Source organism: Callithrix jacchus, chromosome 14 (genome assembly GCF_049354715.1).
Source record: "Callithrix jacchus isolate 240 chromosome 14, calJac240_pri, whole genome shotgun sequence".
Classification (NCBI taxonomy): domain Eukaryota; kingdom Metazoa; phylum Chordata; class Mammalia; order Primates; family Cebidae; genus Callithrix; species Callithrix jacchus.
Window position 1 is genome coordinate 9,741,616 of NC_133515.1, and position 16,224 is coordinate 9,757,839.

Below are 16,224 nucleotides of genomic sequence, written 5' to 3' on the forward strand. Positions count from 1 at the left end.
TTTTAACACTCTTCACTGGCTGCTTTCCCTACCACTGTACTGTGGTGCCTGCAGCCTACTTCTTATTCTCTCCTCTTCTGCCCTAGACAATCTTGTCCAATCTCATGGCTTTCACCAGCACCTGTATGCTGATAACGCCCACTTATTTCCATCCTGACCTTTTCCCTAAATGTCATGCTCTCTAGTAAACTTCCTGCAGGCAATTTTATCTTCATGGCCCAAGGGCATTTAAATGCAACACATTTAAATCCAAAGGGTTCCTCTTTCCCCACTCAGCTCCCTCTTCTTCCTCCTTTCCCTACCTCATCACACAAGCTAGATAGCCTCAAAGCACCTTCATTCCCTCCTACCCAGAAAATGAGTGAATTCTGCCCGTCACGCCAACAGATCTCTAGTCCCTCTCCTCCTCTCCATCCTCACTGGCCTGGATTGGTCAGCCCTCACTCCTGAGTAACCTTCAGACATGGCCTCTCACAGCCACCAGACTCATCCACATACAGTGCCTTCTCAAAATAACAAAATGCAAATGTGACCATTTTGCTCCCCTGCTTAAAGGCCTCATGCAGGCCATCACCTACTAGAAAATGTACAAGCTCCTTAGAAAGCCATGCAAGGCCCTCCGAGAACTGCTACTAGCTCTGCTCCCCAACCTCCCCTCCTGCCATTCCCTACCTGAATCCCACAGACCTGAAACTGACACTGGTCACTGCTATTGTTCACAACTTGTTAATTTTCACCTCTTTGCCTTTGCTTACATTATTGTACCTACCATATCCCCACCCCACTTCCAACCTGGATAGCTCTTATTCCTCCTTTAAGACTCCAATCAGGGCCAGGTACGGTGGCTCACACCTGTAATCCCAGTACTTTGGGAGGCTGAGGCAGGCAGATCAGGGGGTCAAGAAATCGAGACCATCCTTGCCAACATGGTGGAACCTCATCTCTACTAAAAATACAAAAATTGGCTAGGCGTGGTGGCATGCATCTGTAATCACAGCTACTCAGGAGCTGAGGCAGAAGAATCGCTTGAACCCAGGAAGCAGAGGTTGCAGTGTGCTGAGATCGTGCCACTGCACTCCAGCCTGGGTGACAAAGCAAGACTCTATCTCAAAAAAAAAACAAAAACAAAAACAAAAACCACTCTAATCAGATGTCATTTCTCTAGGAAATCTTCCCTAAAATACCATGCTGGGTAGGGTACCCCTGTATATACTCCACAGGATTCTGGGCAGGTAAAAACTCCACTTATACTAATGAAATAATAATCTGTTCTTATTATCAGGCTGAAGTATAAACATATCAAGGGCTAGAAATGTGGTCTCTTCACTTTTGTGTCTGACTCAATAAAAGGATGCTCCATCTCAACCCAGAAACCTACAAATCCAGAGGAAGAAAGTTACAAAGAGCAGCTTAAAGCCCTCTATACTGTAGACAGAGTGTGTTACATTATTGTATATAGGGCTCTAAAATAAAGTCTCCTACTGCCACCCAGACTGGGGTGCAGTGGCACAATCACGGCTCATTGCGGCCTTGACCTTCCAGGCTCAAGCAATCTAAGTAGCTGGAACCACAGGTCTGCACCACGATGGCCAGCTAGTATTTCTGTAGAGATGGGGTCTCCCCATGTTGCCCAAGCTGGTCTCAAACTCCTAGGCTTAAGCCATCCTTCTGCCTTGGCCTTCCAAAATGCTAGGATTACAGGCGCGATCAACCTGTACCAGCATGCCTGGCCTAAAATACTACTTTTGTTCTGCTGAGGAATAAAAGTAAGAAAAAGATTAGAAATCAACTTATGTAACTAATTATTTACCTAAATATTAGAAACCAAAACACCCTACTTCCTTTCAGACTCCAAAGAATTTTCTCAGGTGCTATGTTCATACTAAAAGATAAAACTCTACTTATTGAAAAAAATTAAAGGAAGTCACTTACAAGGACTGGTTCTCAAAAACAGCTAGGCCACGTTATCGGGAAGGAACTACCTTCAATGAAAGGAATGTAAGTAAGAGTCCTGGTGGTACCCACTGAGTTGTCCTCTCCTGAACATGGACATGCTCCTGTGAAGGAATAAGCAGGCTCGCATCAAACACTGTCTTGGGCTCTACAGTATTCCTCCGCACCTGATGATCACTGGTGCTCAGGCAAAATGGACTTTATCCGTATCACTATAACCCAAGTCCAGACAGGTTAATGGCTTCATCCTAGAGAGTCATACAGCTAGGGCCACAGCTGGCCCACCATGGTAAAATGTGAGCCCATTTGATTATCCATCAAAACAGACAGGCTACTGCACATAATCATAGATGCGAGTTGGAGTACTGTGGTCTTTCTAATCCTGAGGTTGCCATCTATTTCCTCGAGATGACAGACAGCTTATGTATTTTGCTCAGAGGGTTGCTAGAGCTGTATCCTCCTTTCAGGTGAATCCTCATTTCCACTCCCACAACAGCAGTGGTCCCCAACCTCTTTGGCACAAGGGACCAGTTTTGTGGAAGACAATTTTTCCGTAGACTAGCGGTGGGGGGATGGCTTCAGGATGATTCAAGTGCATTACATTTATTGTGTACTTTATTTCTATTATTACTTTGTAAGATATAATAAAATAATTATACAACTCACCATAATGTAGAATCAGTGGGAGCCCGGAGCTTGTTTTCCTGCAACTAGAGGGTCCCACCCGGGGGTGATGGGAGATGGTGACAGATCAGCAGGCATTAGATTCTCATAAGAAGCACATAACCTAGATCCCTCACATGCACAGTTCACAATAGGGTTCATGATCCTATGAGAATCTAATGCTAGCGCTAATCTGAGAGGAGACGGGAGCTCAGGCAGTACTATGAGCAATGGGGAGCAGCTGTAAATACAGATGAAGCTTCTCTTGCTCACCCTCCACTCACCTCCTGCTGTGCAGCCCAGTTCCTAACAGGCCCTGGACCAATACCAATCCACAGCCCAGGGGCTGGGAACTCTGGCACTCCTAAAGGGAAAAGGGACCTGGCAGGATGTTTCAGAACGTGGAAGGATGTAAACATTCAAATCCTAAGGACACTGAGAAGGCCTAGCAAGGAAAGTCTACCTGCTTCCTCCCAGGACACTCTGAGCTTCTATTTTAGTAAACTGCAGAGTCTGTGACCAATGAAGATACATACTTTACAGCATGAGATAAAAGTCTTCGACATCCAACTTCACTTTCTACCTCAGCAGTGCTAAGAAAGGACACCAGAAGCCTCCCTGCCATGGAATATGACTAGTAGGACAAGAAGCAAGTGGGCCCTATGGGGCCCACTTCTCAGCCAAGGCAGGGTCCCAGGGCAAAAGCCCGAATAATGCATCTAAAGGTCAGAACCTACCTGACCATCATCAGTTGCTTTTCCTGTTAAGAAACTCCTGAATGCTTCTTCTTGGGACCCAATAGAGGAAACCTCTGAGTCTGACAGTCTTTTTTTTGGTGGGGAAGTTGTCTAAATCACCTATCTGTTATTTGTACTATATATTTATAGTCAGTAAACTGTGTTTTCTTCAATGTAAAAGAAAATGTAGGCCAAATGCAGTAGCTCATGCCTATAATCCCATCACTCTAGAGACCACGGTAAGTGGATCACGAGGTTAGAAGTTCAAGACCAGCCTGGTCAAAATGGTGAAACCCCATCTCTACTAAAAATACAAAAATTAGCTGAGCATGGTGGTGGGCACCTGTTATTCCAGCTACTCGGGAGGCTGAGGCAGGAGAATTGCTTGAATCCGGGAGGTGGAGGTTGCAGTAAGCCAAGAGCATGCCACTGCGCTCTAGACAGAGCAAGACTCCATCTCAAAAAAAATAAAAATTGAAATGTATTAATTTGATGACACTCGTACTGAAGCAATAATCAAATATTTGCTTATCTTATTATAGGTCTGATCTGTCTTCAGGCTTGAGGGCAACTGTTTTCCTCTCTCTTCTCCCGAAATCTGAAGGTAGTTAGAAGAGTAGAAAGTAATATTGCAAACAATTAGTGAGATCACATAATGGACGATGATGTATTAAGGCAGTATCACAGCCCCTAGGAGTATAAATAACAACTGTGGCCCCAAATGATGCTAAATACTATCGCAAGCCCTACATTCACCAGTTCACATGTGTCTCAAGACAGCAAGATTTAAATTTGCCCTACTATTGACGAAAATTCACCTTTTTTTTTTTTTGAGACGGAGTTTCGCTCTTGTTACCCAGGTTGGAGTGCAATGGCGTGATCTCGGCTCACCGCAACCTCCACCTCCTTGGTTCCGACAATCCTGCCTCAGCATCCTGAGTAGCTGGGATTACAGGCATGCGCCACCATGCCCAGCTAATTTTTTGTATTTTTAGTAGAGACGGAGTTTCACCATGTTGACCAGGATGGTCTCGATCTCTTGACCTTGTGATCCACCCGCTTCGGCCTCCCAAAGTGCTGGGATTACAGGCGTGAGCCACTGCGCCCAGCCGTTAGTTGCTGTTTTCAATGCCTACTTCAGAGAATGAAAATGTGTGTATGTACATTCAGGTACTTATGTGCACACAAACACCCTCCTTAGAAAGATAAAGTCAATAAGCTTCTTGTCAGTATCACAGAACATGCAAAGTCAATTGTGCCATATTTCCTTGCATCATCCATTCTATATGCAAACATTTTTCTAATGAAATAGAACGGGAAATTACACATGAAAACGGCATGTAAGTTTGACCACCTAATGGATTTGGGGTACTCCGGTAATGGGCAGAGAGAAGATGGATAGCAGAGCTGGGATGCAAGGTTCCCAGCTGAGGTATCTGAAACCTACTGTTGGTTGCAGGTAGAGTCTTGAGTTGTAATTTCTCCTAGGACACTAGGAAAGTTACAATTTGCAGCTATGGCCATGGGATAGTGCAATAATTCTGTAAACAGCTGACCCCACCCCCAATACTCCTATCCTCCCCACCCCAACCCTCCCAAAGACAGAATGGCTAGGAGAAAATAGGGACATTTGGTCTGAATCCTGAGTACCTACAGGAGTTACTAAGAGATTCTCCACAAATCCAAAAGTGTCTATAAGACTATCCAGTTACTGTCAGCATTCAGGCCTGGTACAGCAGATCCTGGGCTTTGAAAGAATGATTAGAACCGAGAGGCTATAAAAAGTGATTAGCCTATTTATTACAAATTATGTTCACTTAGGTTTTTATGTTTACTTCCCACTGTATCTCTAGTAGAATACAATTAACCACCCTCACTCATCAGAATTGTATTAGAAAGACTCACAAAAATAAGATAAATACTGCATCTAAATGTAACTATCAAGCTGTGTGGAACTCTACCATTATCACACAAAGGCATCCCCAAAACAGGGAGAAGAAGATGCAAATGTTGAAACTGCTTCTTTTTAAAGGAAATGTTTATCCATTTAGTCCTTACAAGTCAAAGTTTGGTTTGTGAACCAAACTATTACTTGGGAGCCAGTTAGAAATGCAGACTCCTCCAGGAGCGGTGGCTCACACTTGTAATCCCAGCACTTTGGGAGGCCCAGGCGGGCAGATCACGAGGTCAAGAGATCGAAACCATCCTGGCCAACATGGTGAAACCCTGTCTCTACTAAAAATACAAAAATTAGCTGGGCATGGTGGTGTGCACCTGTAGTCCCAGCTACTTGGGAGGCTGAGGCAGGAGAATTGCTTGAACCTGGGAGGCAGAGGTTGCAGTGAGCCAAGATCATGCCGCTGCACTCCAGCCTGGCACCTGGCGACAGAGCAAGATACCATCTCAAACAAAAAAAAAAGAAAGAAAAAGAAATGCAGACTCCTGGTTCTATTAGATTAGGATGTGTATTTTAACGAGGCTTCTAGATTATTTGGATGCACATGAAAGTCTAAGAAGCATTCCCCGAGTGAGAGCTAAGCATACTGACCTATGCTCTCAAAACTGTTTGTACACCCTGAGTCTTTTCTTCTTCTAGAAGCATTCTATGTGAAAACAAACATATTTTGAAATTTTAAAACAAAATCAGATGGTTTCCCTGCACTGGTGGTGATCCACTATAGTAAAGCCTTTTTCTATCTAAACTGCCAGGTAGCTAATTAACATGTCAATGAACACTGACTGAAATTCTGTTCTGTCACTTCATAGTGCAGGTAAACAGTACAGATATGACAAGGAAAATTTAACTAAGACCAACAGACTCACATCGTAGTCCTCTAGGGGATTTTCGAAAACTAATTTCCTGTCCATAAAAAAAGGAAAAATAAAATTATTTCCAGTATCAAGTTAAGCACATAACTCTAAACGGAGTTGCTATGTTAAAGTGGTCTCCAAATTACAGTCTTTTTTGTTTACCTCCACTAACAATGAGCCTCCTGGGAAGAAATTATGTGAAGAAGTTTAAGTACCCTCTGTGCCTTTCTCCACAGGTGAGTGGGGAAATTGCAGAGGGAAAATACACAAGTGAATACAACTAATGACTTCTGCACTCTGATTCCTGCTACCCTGTGAGGGGAATGATCATAGAATTTTGAAGCTGGAAGGAATCTCAGAGATAGCATATTGCTGCCACTCTGCTCACCCAGGAATGTCTTTCTACAAATTTGAGATGGCCCACATCACATCACTGTTAAATGCTCTCACACCCACTGATCTTACTCCTGCCCTTGGGCAACCCAGAATAACTCTATACCCACTTCCCAGCTGAATGCCTTCAAACACTCGAGGCCCCTATCATGTCCTGGGTGTAAGTTTCCTTAGATTCAATCCATTTAGTTTCTTGGACTGGGTGGTGTCCTCTTACTCTGGTATAAACACTGTGTATTTTGTTTCTAGTGAAACTAAATTATGAGTAGCCTGACATAATTTAATGAGACCCACAGTGCCAAATGAGGTCATTCGATGTAATGGTTGGTAATGCAATACATTCTCAGTGAAACATAAAAGATTATGTAATGGTTAATAGATCTACATATGTTAGTAGTACAACCACAGAAAGAGCATATTTGTCTGCTGGACTATGATGCACGACTAAGAGAAACTACCAACCTCTACTAAAAACCGTCCCTGGGTCCTATTGCTAGGGACAAAACGCTGCACTACATGGACTGCTGAATCTGACCTCATGTGGCCTTTCTGTATCTTTCCTTGTTTATGAAAAAGAGACATTTTTAAGAAAGCAAAGGGTATAGAAGAGCTACATTTGGCATTCAAAGCAATTGACACTTTTATTACTTAACATCACAACCTTATGAGGTAGGCCAGTCTAAGTGCTGTCATTTTATAAGTGATTAAACCAAGACTGAGAATAGGAAATGAGAAAAATCATGAGCTGCCCAGGGCCAAACAAAAAGCAAGGTTGGAGCCAGCTGAATTCAGAAACCTCAATTAAATTCCAAGACAAAAGGGAACAGCCAACATTGAAAATAAGTTTTATGGATTTAGCTTTGAAATAAAGCAACAACCAAAAAAACATTATGTTACCATTAAATGATATTAAAATCATCTTTTATGGCCTTGATTTTGCCACCAAGGCTTTATTCCCAAAAAATAAAATTAGAAAAAAAACCAAACAGGCAAATCTATTCCAGGTTAAAAATTCCACTTACACACACACACACACACACACACACACAAAATCTTGCATTTTATATTGAGAGGTTTCCTTTTTTCTTAATTTGCCTATTACTTTAACCTGTATAAAGCAAAGGCCGTCGGTTCAAGTTGTTCGAGTGCCATTGATTACACCGATTGTGGTTAACAAGGACATTCTCCAAAAATAGATTCTTAGCATTTTAAAACCCTCCTACATTTTCACAAAGGAGAATCTGGAACACAGGAAGGAATCATTTCCCTACACACAATATTCATCTTCATCATCATCAAAAGACATTTGGTCAAAAACCCATCCGCACATTAATGCGCACTCTCCCTGGGCTCCTCCTCCCTGGCATCCTCTGGGACCCCAGCCCAGCTGGAGTCCCCAAGTTCTCAGTGCCTTGAAATAACCAGTCTCTCCACCTGGCTTTCTCAGAAAGCCTGAGCTCCTCCACAGCAGATGCAGCACTCCACTGCTTCCCATTGAGGCCCCCTGCCTCCTCCATGGTGAGCGGCCCCTTCCCCGTTGCTGCCGACAGCCCTAGCCCTGGAAGCCACTCTTCTGGGAAGCCTTTGCCTCCCAGTACCTGCCGAGGCCCCTCCAGGGGTACGCTGAGAACCAATGAGAGCCAAGCAGTCAACTACACTACATGGTGACCTTTGGCCAGTGTGAGTAAGCACATCACACAGCTCCAGCTCCGCAGGGCTGCTCTCTGCTAATCAACTCTAGGACACCTGGGGCTCAGACACCTGTACTCTCCTTCTGCCCTTTCTTTGTGCTCTGCTTTGACCCAAAAGGGCTGACCAAAGGATAGAAATAGGCCTTAAAATGTTTGCTTTACTGCAGCTGGAGGAAAGGGTAGAGGCAACTGAGGGTCAAGATCAGGGATCTGTGGCATTTTCTGGCACTATGAAGGGAAGTCTAAAGAGGCCTGGAGGAAGCCGTCCAATGGCCTGGGCATGCCCCCTGGGGGTTGATGTGAAGACAAGCAAAAGCGTCAGTGGGCACTACCGGGCAGTGCCCTTAGGGGGCCTGAACTGCTAGTGGCTCTTCGTCCCTCCCTGCCTGTGTTAGCCTACCTTCACCAAACAAGATCCACACTTTCCTCCCTCCCTGTTTCTATTCACAGTCTTCCTTCCACGTGGATTTCCTCCTTTTCATTTCCTCCTGAAACTCTACTCCAGGACCCATTTCAAATGCCACTTAATCAGGAATATCTTCCTGTTGAAAGTAAGATATGGATGGTTAAGTGAATATCTTAACCCCCTCCAACAGGCAGTGTAGGCCTTGGATTACAAGTATTTATGGGTATGGCTTATTCTCCTGTAAGTTTTCAACAAACACACTCTATCCTTTGTTAGAGGATACAGCAGGGTTGTCTAAACTGCAGGTTTCAGCCTATGGATGGAAAATTTTTAAAGAGAAAAATAAAAAGAAACAGGATAGGATATATCTAAGTGTACTATACATAGTAACAAGAGATATTTCATGACACTCTTGTTTCAGTTATATGTATGCATGTGCAAGGGGTGGTGGGCGACACTGTTAAATGTGTATTTGTTACTGGGGGTCACGGTCTGAAGCATTTGAAAGTCACTGCCTTAATGGTACCTCTCCTCTGCCTAATACTCTGTGAATACTTATTGAATTGAACAGGTTGATGAGCATGAAATGATGCATGTATTATAACTTCGAAGGCTCCACCTTAAAGGAATACAAAGAATAATGCCTATCTGAACAAAAGTATATGGATATGGCTTATATGAAGCTATGGAGGAATGGGGTGAGTGCCAGGGAAATCAGAATATTTATTATACTATTGTATGTTGATAGACTTTCTCGCCAATGATTAAAATGTGTTAAGATTTAAGGAAGATGAAATACAAGTTCATTTTGGAAAACTTCACTAAACCTACCTCATGAGTCTGCATCTTTAAAATATGCAGTATAGGTAATTCCACCATGACGCATAAAAGGATCTTTCAAAGACACCATGAAAGCCCTTGTTCAAGTTTTCTTTGCCCAAGATGCCCCAATGTACTCTCAATATTCCCAGCCCCACCATCTGTAAAAATCCCATCTGTCTTCCAAGACTTAGTTCAAAGGTCACCTATTTTCATGGAAGACTTTTTTTAACTCAATCTTCCCTCTTTCCATCCTCTACTACCACCCCAGTCCCAAATATGGTCTCTTTTTCTGAATCACCAGTTTTGAAAACTTCCTTTTTTCAAGTGTGTACTTGTCTTAATTTCCTCACTAGACAATATCAATATATAAAACCTACACTTTACTCATCTGTGCATCCCCCACAGCAACCAGCAAAAGGTCTTGCACTTAAGAGATGATCAATAAATATTTGTTAAATGAATAAATGAAAGCAACAGATGGCCTGTTAAAAAGGATGGTCATTATTTTAAAGGCCCTGAGGAATGGCTTATATGTCTAGCACCTAATCAAAAGCTGGTATACCACAGAAGGAGGAGCAGGGAGTGGAAGGGGAGGGTCTTGAGCTTCTGCATATCGGTCCCTGTTAACTCACTGAATGCCCAACTCTCAAGACTACAGAACAAAGCTACAGTGTCGGGTTCTGAATGAGCACCTTCACCTTGTTCCAAGTCCTCCAGTCTTGCTTCAAAGCATAAATTGGAAGTGGAATTAGAGATGGAAATTAGGACTATCTTTTTCAACTTTATGGTATGGCTAAAAAGGTTGAAACAGCCATTTGGATAATTCAGGCTCAAAAAACCCATACTGAAAAATAAGTATAGATGTTTCTGAGTCGGGGGAAGAGTATGCAAGGAGGCAAAGGAGGTAGTTCTTGAAGTATCAATTGATTGTGTATATTGATTATATTCAACAGAACTGAGCTTTTCCCTTCATATTATCTATACAGTCATTTGAGGACACTTTCTGTGACTGCAAGAATAAACTGGCTCAGATTCAAAGCCACAGTCACAACTAATAAACTCCAATTTGTTCAACTGGAAAATGATGTTCATCAATTAGAAAAAGTTGTTGGGGATTAAAATAAGATTCTCTTTTGCCATTAATCTGTATCTCCTCCTTCCCCCTTCAAAAAAAAAAAGGTTTTCTATGATGAATTAAAGAAGAAGTTTTCAACGGTCTTTATTTAAAATATATATTGCTCTAATACAGTAATTCATAATTAACAGGTATACTTTCGTAACTATGGTATTTGATTTTCAAATTTTTAATTTTAATACCACTTAGGGCTCTAACTTTCTCTTTGATATTTTAAAAGAACCTTAACTTTCAGTCCATCAGATTTTGTTTTGTAATTAATTTCAGAGCTGTCCTTATAAACTGAGAGACATCTGAAGCACTCTAGAAAATGGCATTGTCTGACTGGATTTGAAGTCAGATAGTTGGGCTTTGAAGCTAATTTTTGGTGGAAATACAGCTGCTACCTATTTAGATGTGTGTCGCTGGGCAGATTACCCTATCTCCTCATCTTCAGTTTTCCTATCTGTAACACAGAACTAATAACAATACTTGCTTTATAATGTTGTGAAGATTAACTGAGCTAAAACATCAAAGGTACCCAGAACCGTGTCTGATAAGTAAATGTTAGTTTTTAAAAGTTTACTGTCATCTGTTTTATGACCTCAGTAAAGTCATTTAATAGTTCAAAGCTTCTATTTCCTCATCTATAAAATGGGACTACTACCACTTACCCTTTCCAGGATTAAGACATTCAAGTAAGAAAACAATGGATATCAAAATATTGGACATGCAGAAAGTACTCAAATATTCATGTTCTGAATCAATTTATAAGCTTAAAAATAAACCATAAACTTAAAAATTTATGTAAACCATAAGACTGAGAACATCATCCAAAAATTCATCTGTTAACTGAGAAAAATGTCTAAACATGTTAGAAATGCATACTCAAGTCTGGTTTATCTTTAACTTACCAGAACCATAAAAGCTTTTGTAAAACGTAATTCTACATCTGCAAAACTGGAAACCCTCCCTGGTCAAGCCAAACTGCCCTAATATATTGTGATCAAGAAAGTCTGCACGCTGTCATAAGCCAATAATCAATGCACTGATTAAAATCTGATTGCATGTGCATCAACTTTTTAAAAAAACATGTATGTTTCTGCTTTTTAAAAAATAATAAATGTACCGTATCTAATGTAAATTTTAAGTCAATTCAAAAGATGTTTATTCTGTGATACTGCTCCAGGGTAATTCAGCTGGGAACTAAGGATACAAAAGGAAACAGAGCTCAAGCCGTGTGCAGGAAGAGCCCACAAATTATGGCTGATAATCTCAAAATATTACTTATAAAAGTCATGAGGGGGTTCACTTTGAGTCAGCAAACAGACAAGCAGCATAAAAACATACCAAAACAGTTAAGTTCTTCCCTTTGACTGAAAAACTGCCTTTTAAAAGGAAACGTCATTTTTCAAGTACAGTTGCTATCTGGAAAGCTATTGAATTTGTGCCAGAAACCAACATTTCTAAATGTAAACCTATAAAATAATAGGTGTCTGTAAATGAAACCCTAGGAGCAGCAACACAGTAATTAGCAACTTTTACAGAGTCATAACATGTTTCACATTCTCTCTGCCCTGGCTCTTTGAAGTTTCTAGTGCAATATGTAAAAGTTTTATTACATTAGGGCCCATCCTTGTATGTTTTATAGGCACCAACATTATGCAGAGCAAGCTGTACTTACTCATCACAGGATCTTTTGTAAGAAACCGTTCGATAATGAGCTAGCTTTGTGTCCAGTTTATTTTGTTACACCTGTCTTTAGGAAAATAAAAGTCACTGGAAACCCAAATCACAGAAAATACACGCAGATCCACATATCATCTATATGAGTCATAAATCATAAAGCAGTTTAGCTTTAAAACTGTACATTGATTGCATATTCATGTGCACACCACTTGCAGTTTTAGACACATGTGAACTCTTTACTGAATTAAAGTAAAAGCAAAAAAAAAAAGCTCAGCTCTACAATAAGCGATTACCAGAGGCAGAACAGAGTGCAGTTAATATGCTTGTTCCAGCAGATGTTCATCCCCGTAAATATTAAACATAACACAAGTTCCTCCAGGAATATGCAGGCAGTAATTTTATCACCTGAATAGTGCTGGTTGGAAACATTTAAGAGATAGTGGGGGGCGGGAGGGGGCAGAGAAGGAAGAGGGAATAAGAGGGATATTGAACCAATCAATGGAATTTTTAAGACACCCGCAACTGGAATTAAACTGCTTCCAGCAGCGATGTACCTACAGCAGCTCCCCAGTGTGAGATCCCCAAGAAACAGAACCTGGAGTGCCCCCGGGCTGCGAGCTGTGAGGGTGGCAAAAAGGGATACCCGGGGCGCCTGTGTGGGGTGGGGAGGAGGAGTGCAACTGTGAAGAGGTGTGAAGGGCCCAGAGGAATCGTGAACCTCGAGGAAAAAGAGTCTCCCTGGGCCAAGGCCTCTGGAATTCCCGCACGGAGAAACACTCGTCTCCTGCCCTGGGTGTTCACTTTTCCATCTCGGTAGGAGTGGGTGGGAGACAGAAAGGATGCAGCCGAGACCAGGCGCAGGCAGGGAGGCTGGAGCATCCTCTAAGGGCACTTCACAGCAGCGCCAACTCCAGGGGGTCGCTGGTGCCAGCCGGAGGCTCTCGGGGAGGAGTAAGGGGGAGCAATCGGAGGGAAAGGAAGTGAGAGGAGCAGGGGGCCGACGGGTGGATCCCCAGGCATTAGTGACAGTCTTCAAATCGCTTCTTTTCCTCCCCAAAGCTGCGCTCTGCCCCTGGCTACCTACATCCCCAGCCCCTTGGTTGGGGCTGGCCGCCGCGAGGGAGGGGGACGGGAGAGGAGGAAACAGACCCGCAGGCGGCCGCGCATCCCCCCGGGGAGGCAGGAAAGGGCCGGCGAGGCGGGCGCCCCCGACCCACCCCGCCCCCACGACGGCCGGCCGCCCGGAGCCCCCGGCCCAGGTGAGGGCGCGCGGGCCGCGCGAACGCCCCTCGCCGCTCCCGCCCGCCCGAAGCAGCCGGCACGGGTACTCACCACAGCGACTCGAGGTCCCATTCCTGGAGCAGAGCTAAGTCGAAGCTGTCCATGGTGGGAGGTGTCAGCGCCGCCGCCGCCGCTGCCGCTACCGCCGCTGCCGAGGCTCGGGCCGCCCGCGCGCTGCAACGAAAAGCGCCGCTCAAGGTGCATCCCAACCGCGCCGGAGCGGCCGCCGCCCGCCCGCCCCGGGGTCGGGGCTCCCGGCGCCCCCCACCCTCGACTCCAGGCCGGCCGGGCGGCAGCGGCCAGCGCACTCACCCGCTCCCCGGCTTGCGTGCAGGCACACTCTGTAGAGAGCGGCGAGCTCGCCGCGCCGCCGCCGCCCCCCTCCCCCGGCCCAGCGCCCGCCCCTCCTTCCCTCCCTCCCGGCGGCCCGGCCCGCTGCAGCCGCCGCCGCCGCCGCCGCCGCGGTGCTCTGCGCCCGCCCGCCCGCCTCTTTCTCCTCCGGGAGGCGCGTGTGCGCGGGCGAGGCCGAGGCGCGCGCGCGCGCGCCGTGAGCCCCGCGCCGCGCCCGCCCCGCGCGCCCCTGCGCTCCCCGCGCCGCTCCTCGGGGTCCCGCGGCGCTCGCAGGCCGCGCCGCCCCGCCGCCACTCTCCCGCCGCCTCCGCGGCCCGCCCGCTCCACGGCTGCCCGGCGGTGCCCGAGGCGAACCCGCAAGCGGGAGAGGGCGGAGAGGCGGCAGCACCGAGTGCGCGGGGATGCGGAGCTTTGCCTGGCTCTGCCGCATCCCTCCGCCGCCCGCCTGCTCCTGGCCCCGCCCGGCCCTGCCGGGGCTGCACGCACTTCTCCCTAGGCCCAGGATCCACTTGACCCTGCTGGGCGCTCCCGCGGGCGGCGGAACCGGGTGGGTGCGTGGGAATTCCCCGGCCGCCCAGGCGCAGGGAGAGAGCTGTGCCGCCCGCAGCAGCGCCCCAAACAAACCGTTTAAGGTCTCTGGAGCCCGCAAGTTCAGCGAAATAAAGGGGCGGCGCGGAGGAGACCTCTTACACCCGGACCTGCTCTCCTCTGCGGTTTGGCCTCCAGTGGGGGTCCCACCCACCCTCCAGCTGGCCAGCCCTGGAAACCAGCCTCCTTTCTTTTTATTTCTTACGGGGAAGGGGTACAGACTGGCCTCCGGGTGTCGACTGCAAACTTGCCGCTAGTCTCCGGTCTGGAGAGGCAGGTGATCAGCTAGAAGGGGTCTCATCGTGGCTCCTAAAGAGTAATAATAACCTCCCTCACTGTACAGACAGCTCTTCCCCCGGCTTACTTTTTTAGACATGCTGAGAAGCGCCTGTCTCGGTCAGGGCCATACCTCTGCTTCTCCATAGCTGGCCTAGAACCGGAAGCGCCTCCAAGGCCCCCTGACTCTCCTGACCTCTTGGCCACAGCTCCGGATTCTCACCAGGGATTCCCCAGCATTCCTAGAGAGCAGCACAGAGCCTGCAGTTGTGCCTCACCACTCACACCAAACCTCGCACTCCCAGCCAAAAGGGAGTCCCTTCCAGCACTCTCCCCTTTGTTCCTTTTTCTGGACAAGAACCGCTGACTGGGGCTGCCAGAAATGGAAACCCTTGGGTGCAAGTGACGGGATCCCTCCAACGTCAAACCGAAGAGTCACACTCTCGCCTCACCCACCTCCGAATGAGGATTAACAAACTCAGTTCGGGACACAGAAGACCAAAAGGCCAGTGAGACTGAGACTTCTTTCCTGTTTGAGACTAGATGTCAGAATGCTCAGCCTGGCCCCCGTTTTCCCCCAGCTCTGAATCAATCCTTTCTTCATTAGCATCTATAACTAATGTGCAAAATGTAAAACGCTAAATTAAGGCAGAGTCGGCATCAACATAGTCTGGGAAAATGGATGTTATTTTACAAGCTGATAATTCCCAGCCCTTAAAACTCCCCCTCATTAGCTGAAGGTAGCAACAAGGTTAGGAAAGAACATAGAGAATACGAATGTAGGGAAAAGTACAGGTGTGAAGGGCTGGCTGCCCAAATCCCAATGCACAGTGTATTTGGAGAAAAGGTAAAAAAAAAAAAAAAAAAAAAAAAAAAAAAATCTGTCTTCCTAATATCTCCTTAGCATAAAGCCTTGTTGGAAATGTTTGCTTTGGTGAAAAGTGAGAACGAGACATTGAGACAGCATTCCCAGGAACAAAGGCTGGGGGTGGAGGGTGGAGGAGGGAGCAGGAACAGCCCCTGTCTGGAAGAACTGCAAGTTCTGAGGCCTGAACAAGAAATGTGTCCTGTTCCCTGCTCCTGGCTGCAGCTGGAAAGCTTCTTCTGAAAGGAGACCTCCCGGGCCTCACCGGGATCTGGCTTTCCTTTCCTTCCCACCACATCTGTTTATACAAAGGAGGGCCGCTGAAGGACAAACATAACCGTGTTTACTGCGAGTCCCATGCTGGGCTTGGAGCTCAGATACAGATTTGCCCTCACCATGGAGGCTGAAGATAAATAGATGATCCCAGAAAAGGAAAGACAGAAGTCCCTGGGATAGTATAGAGCTGCTTGAGGGGTTTACTCATGAACGGCTCTCCCAAAAACCATGTAGTAACAGGAAGATTTACATTTGAATTTAAACTCTCGTGTCTTGTGTTAATATATGAGAGTGCATGCACCTAAAGC

General features: G+C 45.8%; 1 protein-coding gene across 13 annotated transcripts in view; it reads right to left on the reverse strand.

Annotated features, from left to right (window-relative positions):
- The window catches only part of AFF3 (ALF transcription elongation factor 3), a 566,569-nt gene extending 551,439 nt beyond the window's left edge, over positions 1–15,130 (reverse strand). For 7 of the 13 annotated variants that reach the window (XM_078348797.1, XM_078348798.1, XM_035271750.3 and 4 more), the window contains exons 1-2: positions 14,864–15,130; positions 13,612–13,734 (exon numbers count right to left, since the gene is read on the reverse strand). In XM_078348797.1, coding sequence (XP_078204923.1) covers positions 13,612–13,734; positions 14,864–14,922 — 182 coding nt within the window. In that variant the 5' untranslated portion in view covers positions 14,923–15,130. Of the gene's footprint in view, positions 1–13,611; positions 13,735–13,872; positions 14,058–14,397; positions 14,622–14,863 lie in introns of those variants that run through there. The other 6 variants (XM_078348799.1, XM_035271754.3, XM_035271752.3 and 3 more) reach the window with 2 other exon arrangements.
- Between the last annotated feature and the right edge of the window lie 1,094 nt (positions 15,131–16,224).